At 43.3% G+C, this 14,673-nt stretch overlaps 1 protein-coding gene across 1 annotated transcript in view; it reads left to right on the top strand.

The window, feature by feature from the left end:
* The window catches only part of popdc3 (popeye domain containing 3), a 53,039-nt gene that overhangs the window by 28,151 nt on the left and 10,215 nt on the right, over positions 1 to 14,673 (top strand). The window contains exon 4 of the mRNA XM_037677344.1: positions 6,515 to 6,623. Within this exon, the coding sequence (XP_037533272.1) occupies positions 6,515 to 6,623 (109 nt within the window). The remainder of the gene's footprint in view (positions 1 to 6,514; positions 6,624 to 14,673) is intronic.

The following is a 14,673-nucleotide window of genomic DNA, read 5'->3' on the forward strand; positions in this document are numbered from 1 at the left end:
ATATTCTCATGGCCTCAGACAATGGACTTGTGTCTATACTGGTCCTGTTAGACCTCAGTGCTGCATTTGATACATTTGATCACAATATTTTACTACAGAGGCTTGAATATGATATTGGGATTACAGGAACAGCTCTAAAATGGTTTAAATCATATTTATCTGAAAGATTCCAGTTGTAAATTTAAATAATGAATCTTCTGCATACACCAAAGTTAGTTATGGAGTTCCTCAGGGCTCAGTGCTTGGGCCAATACTCTTTATTTTATATATGCTTCCATTAGGTAAAAATTATTAAACAGCATGGGATAAATTTTCATTGTTATGCTGATAACACACAATTATATTTGTCCATCAAACCCAATCCAATCAGCTACTTAGACTACAACCATGTGTTAAAAACATAAAAACCTGGATGACCCTTAATTTTCTCCTGTTGAACACAGACACGACTGAGGTTTTGGTTTTTGGACCTGAGCACCTTAGGAATGAATTTTTCAGTCTTTCTCCCTCCTTAGATGGCATTAATCTGTCCTCCAGCTCTAATGGTAAAAATCTTGGTGTTATTTTTGATCAGGACATGTCTTTTATTCCCCACATTAAAAACGTTACTAGAACCACCTTCTTCCACCTGCGTAATATCACTAACATTAGAAACATCTTATCCAAAAATGATGCAGAAAAACTGGCCCATTCATTTGTCATGTCTAGACTGGACTATTGCAATGGTTTATTATCTGGATGTCAAACTACTTCTTTAAAACGTCTTCAGTTGATCCAAAATGCTGCTGCCAAAGTCTTAACTGGAGTTACTGGGAGAGATCATATCTCTCCAATTTTAGTTTCTCTCCATTAACTCCCTGTCAAATCCAGAATAGAATTCAAAATCTTACTTCTAACATACAAAGCCCTCAACAACCTGGCTCCATCTTATATTACAGATCTTATTGTTCCATATTTTCCTAACAGAGCACTTCACTCTCAGACTGCAGGTTTACTTGTGGTTCCTAGAATTTACAAAAACAGAATGGGAGGCAGATCTTTCAGTTATCAGGCTCCTCTCTTGTGGAACCAACTTCCAATCTCTGTCCGTGAGGCTGACGCATTATCCAGTGCTTGCTCAGGATGGGAGACTGCAACGAAGCCAAGATTCATCTTGTCTGCTGGATTCCTTAGATAGAGAACTTTACTAATTGGCTTTCATGTATGTGAATGTTTTTTGTAAATTGCCCTGAGACAACTTTGTTGTGATTTGGTAGTATATAAATAAACTAAATGGAAATGAATTGTGTACACACAGTCCAGTGTAGTATGTCAGGACAGCTTTGCTGTGGACATCCTATTAATTAATTAATCTTAAGGCTAGTTCAAGCACAAAGAATATTAATTGTTTAATTAACAACGGATTCTTTCTTTTTCGAGTTAAATTTCTGCCATGTGACAAAGATAACTTAAAAGTGGAGTGTATAATTAGTGACATGAGACGTCATTTATCTTTGACCCATCAGAATAAATGCAGTCATTTATTTAACAGAATCAAAATTTAACATCAAACATGTACACTTGATTGGCTGATCTGTTTCTGATTAATAAACTTAGCAAGTTCAAATAACAAGAAAACAGAGGATTACTGATGGAGAATAATTCATCTCTGAAGGCATTTAGCTTGATTTACTGGCGAAGAGTTTTCAAGAGGAGGATTTAGATGGAGGAAGAAAAATGTGTTGACCAGGAATGGCACCCTTCATCCGACCTCAGCTCGGCCCTCAGTACACTCGGTGCGTGACGACTCATTACCTTTGTAGAATATAAATCAGCTCCGGTACAGGGGTCCATTTCACGCTACTTTTCAGCGTCTCCGGTCAGAGTGGCTGGGAATCGTCCGAAGTAGTGACGGTACACCGTTCAACAGAATAAGCTTCCTTAGAAGGAATCTTCATTAGAAGTTGTAGGGCGTTACGCCCGGGTGAGTTCACAGCGAGGCGTGCTGTGACTCCGCTGAAATGGACGGACCCTTGGCTCATGGTCAAATTCCATCAGCTATTTAGTTCAGCTGTAAGACTCCAGCAAGACTGCAGTCCCAGTAAAACTCCAGTCAGACTTTCAGTAAGAACTAAAAGTTCCAGTTAGACTGAGTAGTTCCAAGAAGTGTTGACTTTTAAAGGGTATCCACTTCCTGTTACTTGGTACTTCCTGATTGGTTAATACGACCAACAGGGGTGGAGTTTTAGTGATGTCAGAGGGTTATTAGAAGTCACAGACAGCAGAAATGTTTTTAAGAACGGTTAGTACAGACAGGAAACTATTTTGAAGAAGTGAGAGACTTGCAGGCGCGCCAGTTTCTTATTTACTGTCTGAGAGTTTTAAAACAAGGTACTTCGTTCTCATAACTTGTTCTCTGACTTTTGACCGACATCAAATCCACTCCTCATTCAGACAAAAAAGTAAAATGCACAATTGCAATTACTTTGTAAATAGACATTTACTTGTATGATCCAAGTCTAATGAGGTTTAAAAATCATTAATACTGTTTCACAGTTGATTTAAATGAGTGGTTTACTTCAACATTAGAAATGGTATGAACTAAACACACTTTTGATTATCAAGATATTGTAAAATAGTTAATGATAATATAAAAAAAGAAGAGTGTTCTTTCCATTGATTAATTCAGGATACAATTAAATAGTCTCTTGACGAGATAATTTGTATTTCTGGATTCAAATCAATGAAATAACAGTTCCTGTCCCCTGAAGGTCTTCAGAGACAGATTGATGTCAGAGGTCTAGTTCACTACAATATCAATTATTAATCATTGTTAACATAAACATTATTTTTTATAATATTCATATCAATGATTGAAATTAATGTTATTATTAATATTAATTATTATTATCAATAATTATTTTCAATGTTAATATTAATAATATTCATATCAATAGTTATTATTAATGTTAATTATTAATATTGCTTATTAATATTAACATTGATAATTATTAGCAATATTAATTTGTGTTAATTATTATTATTACTAATTATTAATAATAATAATTTTTGATAATAAGTAATCATAGGTGCCTTCTATGTATTGCATGGAGGATGCATGAATGCTTTGCAAGGCAATGCACTGCCTTCCTTGCATATTGAACCAAAATGGAACCATACGTTACTGAGTTTCTGTGAAAAGTTTTCTCCTATTCATTTCCTATGGGAAATTTGACATTTTTGTTAGGAAAATATGTCACCATGGTAACTGCGAATGCCAATAAAAGTAATAGCACACTTCCTGGAGCTGGGATGATCGTTTTGATATAACTTTTGTGGGGGTCCGCGCTGCGGTTTGGGCCACATTAAAGTTGAAAAAGATACACTTATCAGGTGTAGGATAATAAGTGGCCAGTCACCAACTAGTTCTTGGAGTTGGTGAAATATTGCGTCTTTCTTCAAAATTACGTCGCCATGGTAACTTGAAATACCAATAAAAGTAATAGCACACATCACGGGGCCGAGCCAGTCATTTTGATATAACTTTTGTGGGGGTAGACATTTTGGTTCGGGCCACATTAATGGAGATAGAAATCGAGACACACTTATGAAGTGAATATGTAGGTGCCTGCCATGCTTTTGCATGGCAGTCCCCAATAATCACAATTAATCACAATTAAATTTTATTAATCTTTGCCCAGCATTTATATTTATATTATATATTTCATCCAGAATGTATTCACAGCAATTCACTTTTTCCATATATTGTTATGTTAATGCCTTATTCGAAATTGTATTAATCTGTTTCCTCAAAACGCTACACACAATAACCCACTATCACATTGAATTTTTTTGGAGATTTTTGCAAATTTGTTCAAAATAGAAAACAAATAAATCACATTAAGTATTCACAGTCTTTACCATGAAGCTCAAATTGAGCTCAGATGCATACGGTTTTCACTTATCATCCTTGAGATGTTTCTACAGCTTCACCACCTGTGGTAAATTCAGTTGACTGGACTTGATTTGAACTATATAAGGTCCCACAGTTGACAGTGCATGTCAAACCTGCCACTAGGAAACACAAGCCAGTGTATCTCTTATGCCGGTCCCAAGCCCGGGTAAATGGTGAGGGTTGTGTCAGGAATGGTATCTGATGTAAAACACTTTTGCCAAAACCATAATGCGAGTTCATCAAAGCGAAACCATACTGGATCGGCCGAGGCCCGGGTTAACAACGACTGCCACCGGTGCTGTTGACAAACAGGGTGCCGGCGGAAATTGTGCGACTGTTAAAGACCACGAGGAGGGAAACGTGTCAGGAGACAGAGGGAGAAGAGGAAAATGAAGAATGTAGGACTGAGAGTTGCAACTCTAAATGTGGGGAAAATGACAGGCAAAGATAGAGAGCTGGCTGACATGATGCAGAGAAGAAAGGTAGATGTTTTATGTGTCCAAGAGTCCAAGTGGAAGGGCAGCAAGGCTCGCAGCATTGGAGCAGGGTTCAAACTGTTTTACCATGGTGTGGATAAAAAGAGACATGGAGTAGGGGTGGTCCTGAAGGAGGAGTTGGCAAATAATATAGTAAAGGTGAAGAGAGTGTCAGATAGGGTGATGTGCCTGAAGGTAGAAGTAGGAGGTCTGATGCTAAACATCGTTAGTGGTTATGCTCCACAGGTTGGATGTGATGAAGAGGAGAAAGATACATTTTGGAAAGATCTGGATGAAGTGATAGAGAGTATTCCCAGGGAGGAGAGTGGTGATCAGAGCAGACCTGAATGGACATGTTGGTGAAGGAAACAGAGGGGATGAGGAAGTGATGGGTAGGTTTGGTGTCAAGGAAAGAAACCAGGAAGGACAGATGATGGTGGATGTTGCCAAGAGAATGGAAATGACTATAGTCAATACCTATTTCCAAAAGAGGGAGGAACATAGAGTGACCTATAAGAGTGGAGGAAGGAGTACGCAGGTCGACTACATTCTGTGTAGAAGAGGAAACCTGAGGGAGATTGGAGACTGTAAGGTTGTGGCAGGGGAGAGCGTGACCAGACAGCATCAGATGGTTGTGTGTAGAATGACTGTTGTTGTGAAGAAGAGAAAAAGAGTCAAATCAGAGAAGAAGACCAAATGGTGGAAGCTGAAGAAGGAAGAATGCTGTGAGAAATTCAGAGAGGAGCTGTTAATGACTCTGGGTAGTAAGAAAGAGCTTCCAAATGACTGGGCTACTACAGCAACAGTAATTAGAGAGACAGGTAGGAAGGTACTTGGTGTGTCATCTGGACAGAGAATGGATGATAAGGAAACCTGGTGGTGGAATAGTGAAGTGCAGGAAGCTGTTCAAAGAAAGAGGTTTGCCAAGAAGAAATATGACAGTGAAAGGACTGAAGAGAGGAGACAGGAGTATAAGGAGATGGGACGTAGAGCAAAGAGGGAAGTGGCTAAGGCAAAGCAGAGGGTGTATGATGAGTTGTATGGGAGACTGGACACTAAAGAGGGTGAGAAGGACTTGTACCGATTGGCGAGACAGAGGAATCAGGCTGGAAAGGATGTGCAACAGTTTAGGCTTATTAAAGATAGGAATGGTAGTGTTCTAACAAGTGAGGAGAGTGTGACGGGAAGATGGAAGGCGTATTTTGAGGAGCTAATGAATGGAAGCAAGACTTAGATGAGAGGTGACTATTTGTGAGCAGCAGTATGGTTTCATGCCAAGAAAGAGCACCACAGATGCCATCTTTGCTTTGAGAATGCTGATTGAGAAGTACAGAGAGGGTCAGAAAGAACTCCATTGTGTCTTTGTGGATTTAGAAAAAGCATATGACAGAGTGCCGAGGGAGGAGGTGTGGTATTGCATGAGGAAATCTGGAGTGGCAGAAAAGTATGTTAGACTGGTACATGACATGTATGAGGACAGCAGGACATGTATGAGGACAGCAGGACAGTGGTGAGATGTGCTTTAGGAGTGACAGATAGCTTCAAGGTGGAGGTGGGATTGCATCAAGGATCGGCTCTGAGCCCCTTCTTGTTTGATCTGGTGATGGACTGACTAACAGTTGAGGTCAGGCAAGAATCCCCATGGACGATGATGCTTGCAGATGACATTGTTATCAGTGGTGAGAACAGGGAACAGGTGGATGTGAACTTGGAGAGGTGGAGGTATGCACTTGAAAGAAGAGGAATGAAAGTCAGCCATAGTAAGACAGAGTACGTGTGTGTAAATGAGAGGGAGGTCAGTGGAACAGTGAGGCTAAAAGGAGCAGAGGTCACAAAGGTGCAGGACTTCAAGTACTTGGGATCCACTGTCCAGGAAAATGGGGAATGTAGCTTTGTAGAGATCTAGTATAGAGATGCATGAATGGGTGAATGAGGCACAGATTGTTGTAAAGAGCTTTTAGTGTCTTGATAAGATAAAAAGGGTGCTATATAAGTACAGTCCATTTACCATTTAAAATGACTTTTATGTTAGCCATAATGTTTTGTCTTTCTCGTGTTTCCTGTCAAGTTTGTTAAAGTAAATTTGTTTTCCTTTCTCTTACAGGGTCAGAGTGACAGTTAATGGAGAATTTCTGCATTACATCTACCCCTTCCAGTTCCTGGATTCACCTGAGTGGGACTCTCTCAGACCCTCAGAGGAGGCTGTGTTTCAGGTTTTATTTTTCTATTGCAAACTATAGATTCAAGACTGTTAACTTACTGTGAAATTACCAAATCTCTGCAGCTTTTCATTATGTAACACCATTTTTTAGTTGACACATTTTCAGATTACAAAGTATGACATATACTTTTCCCATAAGCTAAAAATGGGAGTTTGTCAAAAACTGTTGAGTTTACGCTGCTGAAAATCGGTCAGAGAAGTGTTCCTCATGTATTTTGAGATCCATATAAACATCAAGTGACTTCCCCTGGATTTAATCTGCGGTAAAATTATAGATTAATTTGTTTTAATTTTTACAAAATTGTGAACTTTTTGTAGCTGCTGATTGTGTCCCTTCTCAATGTTTTATATTTGGTGCAATCATTCAGTATTGATTATTTTTGGTGTTCAAAAGTCTTAAGGGCCACTGTGCATTTTCTTTTTTTAACCTGGCAAAATAGTGATGTTCTGTTCCTGGGTGAGATATGTTATAGTTTTTACTTTTCTATGGTGTACTCTTTCAGGGACCTGGCCCTGAAAGAGTTACAGATACATTCATTCCCCATGTCCAGACATAATCAGGCAGGGCCGTATGGGTTCACAATTATAGCCTAACAAATGTGTGTTTTAGACAGGCCCATGTATACTCTCTCTCTCTCTCTATGCATACTGCATGCTGGGAGTTGGTGGTGATGTGTGGTGAGTTTGATCGGGAGTGTCTCTGAGAGTTTTCAAACTTTTTCTGCTGATTCTTCTACAAAGTGTTTTTGTGAAAGACGTGGCTGCTATGGGGGGGGGGGGGGGGGGCAGCGATGAGAGGAGCGCACGCTCTGAAGCTGCCCCTCCCGCAGCCATCGAGGCTGAATCCACGAGAGATTCTGCTGGCTGCCGGTCCGGCCGAGGCTGCCCGTCCTGCAGCCTCTGGGACTGGTTTTTCCACGGCTTCCCTGGCTGTGGACACCACGGCCGTACGCAGCTCTGCGGCAGCCGGGGGCGCAGCCCACGTGCCCGCTGACAGCTTCATGAACAAAAGTCATGAAGTTCACGGTATTGTTGAATCAGTGTGTGAGCTCAGGAACTCAGTAGCTCCATTTGTTGATGTCGCCACACCTGAAATGTCAAGTATTGAGGCAGTGACTGAAAAAGCTACCGGATCAAAATGTAATGCTGACACCAGTTGTGAAGTTTTAAAGTTTGTTACTGACCCCCCTCTTAAAGCAAAACAAAAAACAAGGAATATTAATATTGAACAACCTGAACAAGACACGTCTAAGTCAAGCAGTATGGAGATGGAGGTGATAAGGTCTCATGGTCAGACTGATAAAGTGGCTGATGAGGATGAATATGAAACTGACTGTGACTGTGTCTCTGTGGCTGGCAGTATCTCTAACACTGACAACCTGTATACTTTTGAAGAGATTAATGAGTTCCTGGACGACACTTATGGCCTGTCAGTTGATGTCGAGGAACATTTTCCTGATGTTGAGAAGTTTATGAATCTGTGTCTATGTATCAGAAAACTGTAAGTTTGGATTTATTAGATGAGAAAAAACTTTACCGTCTCAAAAAACATGTCACATTATTGAAGAAAAATTTAAGAACATCTGATCAAAGTTGGCAAAGAAAATGAAACTTTCCAGATAAGATCATGATGAAACAGAATTTGCCTGTTTTTGTGTGCACTTGCTCTCATCTGCCTCACATCTGCTCTTTTCTCTTTTTACATGAAGGGTTTCAGGGTGGCCTCTCTAAACATAAACGGGGGAAGAGATGCACACAAGAGCTTTAATATCTGAAACTATTACACAAAAAGGTTGGATGTAGTTTTTTTTTGCAGGAAACTCACAGTGATAGTGGGAATGAGATAGACTGGGGTTTATGGTGGGGGGGACAATATGCCCTTAGCCACGGGACAAATGTTAGTGCAGGGGTTGCCATTTTGTTTTCTTCTGCCCTAAATATAAGAATTATCTCGTGCACTGAGTTTGTAAAGGGCAAACTCTTATTGGTGAAAGCGCAGATAGAGGATTTTATTTTTCATTTCATCAATGTCTATGCTCCCAACCAGGGCTTAGAAAGGGAGGGGCTATTTAAAACTCTGGATGCTAAATTAAAAAGCATTGATTGTGGGGAAACTTTTATCTTAGGTGGTGATTGGAATTGCTGCACTGATTTTAAGTTAGACAGGACTGGAGAAGAACCACACCTTCGGTCAGCACGTTTTCTGTCTCAGCTGCTGAAGAAAGCAGACCTGGTTGATGCTTGGAGAATGAAAAACCCTTCAAGCAGGCAGTATACTTGGGTTAAAGTTTCTGATGGTCAAGTTAGTGCTGCAAGGTTAGACAGGTTTTATGTCTCTGGTTCCATCATCACACGTGTTTTAAATTGTCAGATGTTTCCTGTTGGTTTCTCAGATCACCATTTAATTTCTATAGAAGTTACTCTTTTATCTACTGTGAAACAACAATCCTTTTGGCATTTTAATGTGAAATTGTTGCATGATTCTGTCTTCTGTGAAAACTTTAAGTTGTTTTGGATTAACTGGAGATCAAAGAAATGTGATTTCCCCACATTTATTCAATGGTGGGAAGTAGGAAAGGCCCAGATTAAGAACTTTTACCAGCAATATTCTTCTGGCAACTGTGCAGAAGCTGGAAGAAGAGGTAAAACATCTGGAAAATGTTTCTATCTCCAAATCAACCTCACAGACTTCTCTTCAATCCAAAAGACTTGAACTGAACTCTTTGTTACATGAGAGGGCCAAAGGAGCTTTAGTCAGAGCCCGTTTTAAAAATATACAAGAAATGGATGCACCCACGTCCTTCTTCTTTAGCTTGGAGAAGTCTGTCGCTCAGAGGAAACAAATAATCTGCCTTAAACTCCCAAATGGACAATTGACCTCAGATCCAGCTGAGCTGAGGAACCATGCTGTGGACTTTTACACGGACTTGTTCAAGCCAGTTGGCTGTGGTGTGGACAGTACCGAGAAGCTTCTGCAGGGGCTTCCTTGCCTCACTCCAGAAGATCAGGAGACCCTGAACTCACATCTAACCCTAAACGAATTGACTGCTGCTGTATCCCAGATGGCACCTGGAAAGGCTCCAGGAATAGATGGGTTACCACCAGAGTTTTTTAAACACTTTTGGGATGTTTTAGGACAAGACCTTCTGGACGTTTTTAAACAATGTTTTAATGAAGGAAAGCTCCCTGCCTCTTCTAGGCGAGCAGTTCTCTCCCTTCTGCCAAAAAAGGGTGACTTGACTCTCTTAAAAAACTGGAGACCAGTTGCTCTTTTATGTACGGACTATAAGATTCTCTCTAAGGTTTTATCAAACAGGCTGAAACTATTTATTGAATTTTTAATTGCCCCTGATCAATCCTACTGTGTACCTGGTAGATCAATTTTAGACAACTTGTTTTTAATAAGAGATGTGTTTGAGGTATGTAAATTATATCAGAGAGTCAGAGATTCTTTATTGTGGTTCCACCTCATGTACCACATGAGGTGGAACCACATTATGTACACAGGGTCCCAGTTACATCCAACATTAAAATGTAAAAGACAAACAATGATAACATCTAAGATATGAACTAAGACAAAAGGTTAACTAAATAAACACTAACAGCAAAAAAACGTTACATCAAACAGCAGCACGAACATGAGTCTGTGTGAGCAGATGAGCACGCATGAACACACCAACATGAAACAGATCAGCAGCAACAGGAAACAGATCAGCAGCAACAGGAAACAGATCAGCAGCAACACAATGTGATTTTTTTCACAGTGATTATCCTGGTTAAAGATTCATGAGTCTAACAGCCTCAGGGTAGAAGCTGTTCCTCAGTCTAGTGGTTCTACACTTAATGCTCATCAACCTCCTTCCTGAGGGGAGCGAGGCAAAAAGTGTGTGTGCTGGGTGAGTGAGGTCCTTCATGATGCAGGTGGCTGGCTTCCTGCATTTGGAGGTGTAGATGTCTGTGATGGTGGGGAGACTGACTCCTACATCTTCTGTGCAGCCTTCACCACTCTCTGCAAAGCTTTTCTTTCTGCAGCTGTGCAGCCTCCATGCCACATGTTGATGCTGGAGCACAGGATGCTCTCCACTGCACACCTGTAGAAGGAGGTGAGGACTGAGCTTCCCAGTCCAGCTCGTCTCAGCCGTCTGAGGAAGTAGAGACTCTGATGAGATTTCTTGATGCTGCTCAATAATCCAGGTAGAAAAATCTATAAAAGTTAAATCTGGTCCTCTGGACAGGTTCAAGAAACAAAACAAAACAAACTAAAAATAAAAAAAGAAGAAATGTTTTGTCTTTCATCCGAAAGACTTCCTCAGTCTGAGGTGCTGTATTCAGCTTAGTCTCTATATGCTGATGATATAAATATATTTGTCCAAGGTCAGGGAGACATACAAGAACTAAGAAAGTGTCTTACTATAAATGAAAAGGCTTCTTCAGCCAAGGTAAACTGGGGAAAAAGTAATGGATGCCTGGTAGGAAAATGGGAAGTGAGAGGGATTCCCGACTTTCCTGGCAGTCTGAGCTGGGAGAGAGTAGGTATGAAAATACTTGGGCTTTATCTGGGGACTGAAGATTACCAAAAGCAGAACTGGGAAGGAGTGCTGGAGAAGGTGGAAGCCAAATTGTCTAAATGGAAATAGTTGCTACCCCAGCTGTCGTATAGGGGAAGAGTTCTGATAGTGAATAATCTGGTTGCCTCGACTCTATGGCACAGACTTGCTGTACTGGTTCCACCTCCAAATCTTTTGGAAAATATGCAAATGCTCCAAGTGGTGTTTTACTGGTCTGGTCATCACTGGCTGAGAGCACCAATTTTGTACCTTCCAGTGGTTGAGGAAGGACAAGGACTTGTGGATACTATCTCCAGAACGGCAACCTTCAGACTACAAACAGCACAGAGACTCTTGTATGGCTGCTGTTACCGTTGGTTAGGCTTAGCCCAACTGCTACTGAGGAAGGCTGGCCGACTTGGACTAGATAAACAGCTTTTCCTAATGGAATTCTCTAAAATGGACCTAACGGGACTTACACCCTTCTATTTTTAAGTGCTCAATGCCTGGCAACGCTGTAGGTCACTTGCAGCCCTGACCGCAGACCAGGAATGTGGCTTTTTGAGTAGCCTTTTGCCCCTTTTCCACTGTCACGGCGCGGGTCGGATATTTCCGGCTTGACGCATGTTTGAGGTCTTTTCCATGGTTCTTGGGACCAGCTCGCCTCCCTAAATTCTGGCCCGGCTTCTCAAGGGGTCCAAGCGAGCCGAGCCGTGATGTCAGAAACACTGTTGGTCACTGATTGGTCAGGGGGAGGAGTCTGAGGAGTCTTTCCAAACAACCCGATCCACCATTTTTCTCTACCGCCTGCCATTAGCGATAACTCGAGGAGCGTATCTTTTAGTATTTTGAAGCTATATAAAAATAATAATATCAAAGCCGTGGTCAAATGCAGAAGTGCAGGTGTTGTTGTGCTTAGTGGCCAACAAAAAAAGTCAAAGCGAGCTAGATGGAGCAATTGGAGGGTGGTTTGGCCACAGCCACTGTTCTACTTGAATCATTTATAAAAGATGGTGAGTGTTTTCTTTTTTTTTTTTTTTCTAGGTGGCCTCCCTTCTCCCCTTACAGCCATCCTCTCCACACCATTATTATGAAATATTTATTCTAGTGATTATCTAGAGTAGTTTTTTTTTTTTTTTAATAGGATAGAAAGAAAGAAAAGACAAAGTAAGACTCCAAAATATAAGAAATATACACAAAGAGAGCACACGGCAAAACACCCGGCCAATGCCTGTTCACCTGCAAAGAACATGACAAAACACAGCAACAAAATACATGTGTATAAAGAACTTAAAATATTCATGGCTTTGCAGTAAGTTTCCATAAATATATATACCCATACCTACGCCTATATACATACATACATACACATGAATATACATTCATATACATATCTATATATCTATATATCTACATATAAAGCCTACACAAGCATCCCTGTATCTATTTGTGTGTGGTTGTGAGCATGCAGAAGTGTCTAAGGCTTCTCTAATAGAACATTTAATAGTAACTGTGAAGTAGCAGAGGCCTGACCCCCAAGACCAGAGGCAGACGAAAAAGGGGGGACCAGAGCCCAAGACCCCAGGAGGGACCCCGACTGCGGAGCCCCCAGGGCCACCCACACAGGACGAACCACTCACCCACCCCCCAGATCGGACCACAGGGGAGAACCGGAAGATCCCCACCAGCGACCACATACAGTGACCCCCCGGGGCCAACAGTGACAAACTCATAGGCCCCCGCCGGAACCCGCCGCACCGATGCAGGTCCAGGCCCGGGCACCGAGGCCCGGGCACCGAGGACTCACACCACCCAGGCCAAGACCTGACAGGGCCAGAGGACCCGAGCCCCACCAGGCAGACACCAAGCCGAGCCAACACACGCCCAAGCGCCCAGCCCCCGACACCAAGGGCCCCAAGCGTGCCGGCAGGCAAGGGCACACCCCACCAGGGGGCCGCGCGATAGGGGCACGATGCCAAGCACCCCCAGTTGTATCAAAGAGGGGGCAGTCTGAGTCTCGGCCTAACAAATACCCATTCATACACAGACACAATCACACAGTCCCAGCCTCATTCTCACTCACTCAAAGACATACAATAACGATACATTTCATTCTTATTCCCGATATGCTCTCTATACCCCCCAGGTCCAAGACATGTACCCGCCCTCTACAGGGGGCAGCCCATGCCCAAACCCAGGAGGTAGACCCATTCATTCTCGAGCGGAGAGGAGCCAATATCCCAGGCCCGGCCCAGGCCATGCCCAGCTGACAGGACACCCCCCGGCATGAAGAGGTCACGCCACCGACCACCCCCACACACCGCCAACAACCAAGCATGTGCCCCCAGCCGACCGCCCGCTAGGCCCCGGCAGCCACCCCGGCCAGCGGACCAACCATGGCACCCAAGAGCCAAGCTCAGGGGGTCCAAACAACCCCAGGAAGAGCACAGCGCCAGCACCGCCCACGGCAATCCCCCAGACCCCGAACCCCCACATAGTCCTGGTCAACACCCGACGGCCTGCCCTTCTCCCGGACCCCACCCCCGGAAAGGCAGTTAGGGAACTAGGGGGGGAGGAAAAAAAAAAAGAAGAAGACCCCGACACATACACCCCCGCCCCTAGATGTGCTGTTGATGTGTGTTGTTGTATAGTGCCATTAAAAAGGAAAGAAGAAGGAGCAAAGGCTGGCATGATGCCAGTTTCCCCTCCACCCCAACTCTATCCAAACCCTAGTGTCTAAATGCAACCGTTGTAAGTGAGCACAGGCACAGGAGGTGAGAGTAAGGTCATCCCACCACCTATAGCCATGTGCCCACCTCAAGTTCCTATATGTGAATGTCATGAGGATGTTATGAATGAATGTCTAAGGTGTACAATAAAATTGAGTCCCAGGTGGCTATGGTCAACAGAGATGTAAAATTGTTGCAGCACACCCGAGCCCAAACAACCCTAAATGTATGGAATTGAAATGAAGAGGGTGGAGGTGCATGGTAAGGGACGGGGAGAAAAAACTGTGAGAGCAAATGCTCCCACAGGGAGTCAGCTCCCCCACTGACCCAACAACCCCCCCCCCCCCCCCCCCCCCCCCCCAGTTCCCCAAGGTCCACCCAGGGATTGAGGCCAAGACCCCTCTCCATCTGGACCGACCGCCAGGCCCGCTGAGCTCCAGACCAGAGAGGGACAGAGCCCCGAGGGCCGCCAGAAGCAGTACCAGCAGCCCACACACCCGAGGGCCGCCAGGACCCCCACAAACCGCAGTCAGCCAGCCACCAGATGAAGCCAAACCCCACCAGGACGACCCAGCCAAGAGCGCCCGCCCAACCGCCGACAGAGCCAGGAAGCACCGGGAGCGAGCCCCCACAACAGGAAAGGGGCCAGCCAGTCGGCCATGTATAGTCCCGGGCCCGCCCCCAAGGACATCAACCCCGTCCCTACCCCAGAAGAAATACTACACCCACCCCTCATTCAGACATCTCTCAAAACACATAGCACACT

The sequence above is a fragment of the Nematolebias whitei genome, chromosome 5 (genome assembly GCF_014905685.2).
Source record: "Nematolebias whitei isolate Nwh7 chromosome 5, NemWhi1, whole genome shotgun sequence".
NCBI classification, from domain to species: Eukaryota; Metazoa; Chordata; class Actinopteri; order Cyprinodontiformes; family Rivulidae; genus Nematolebias; species Nematolebias whitei.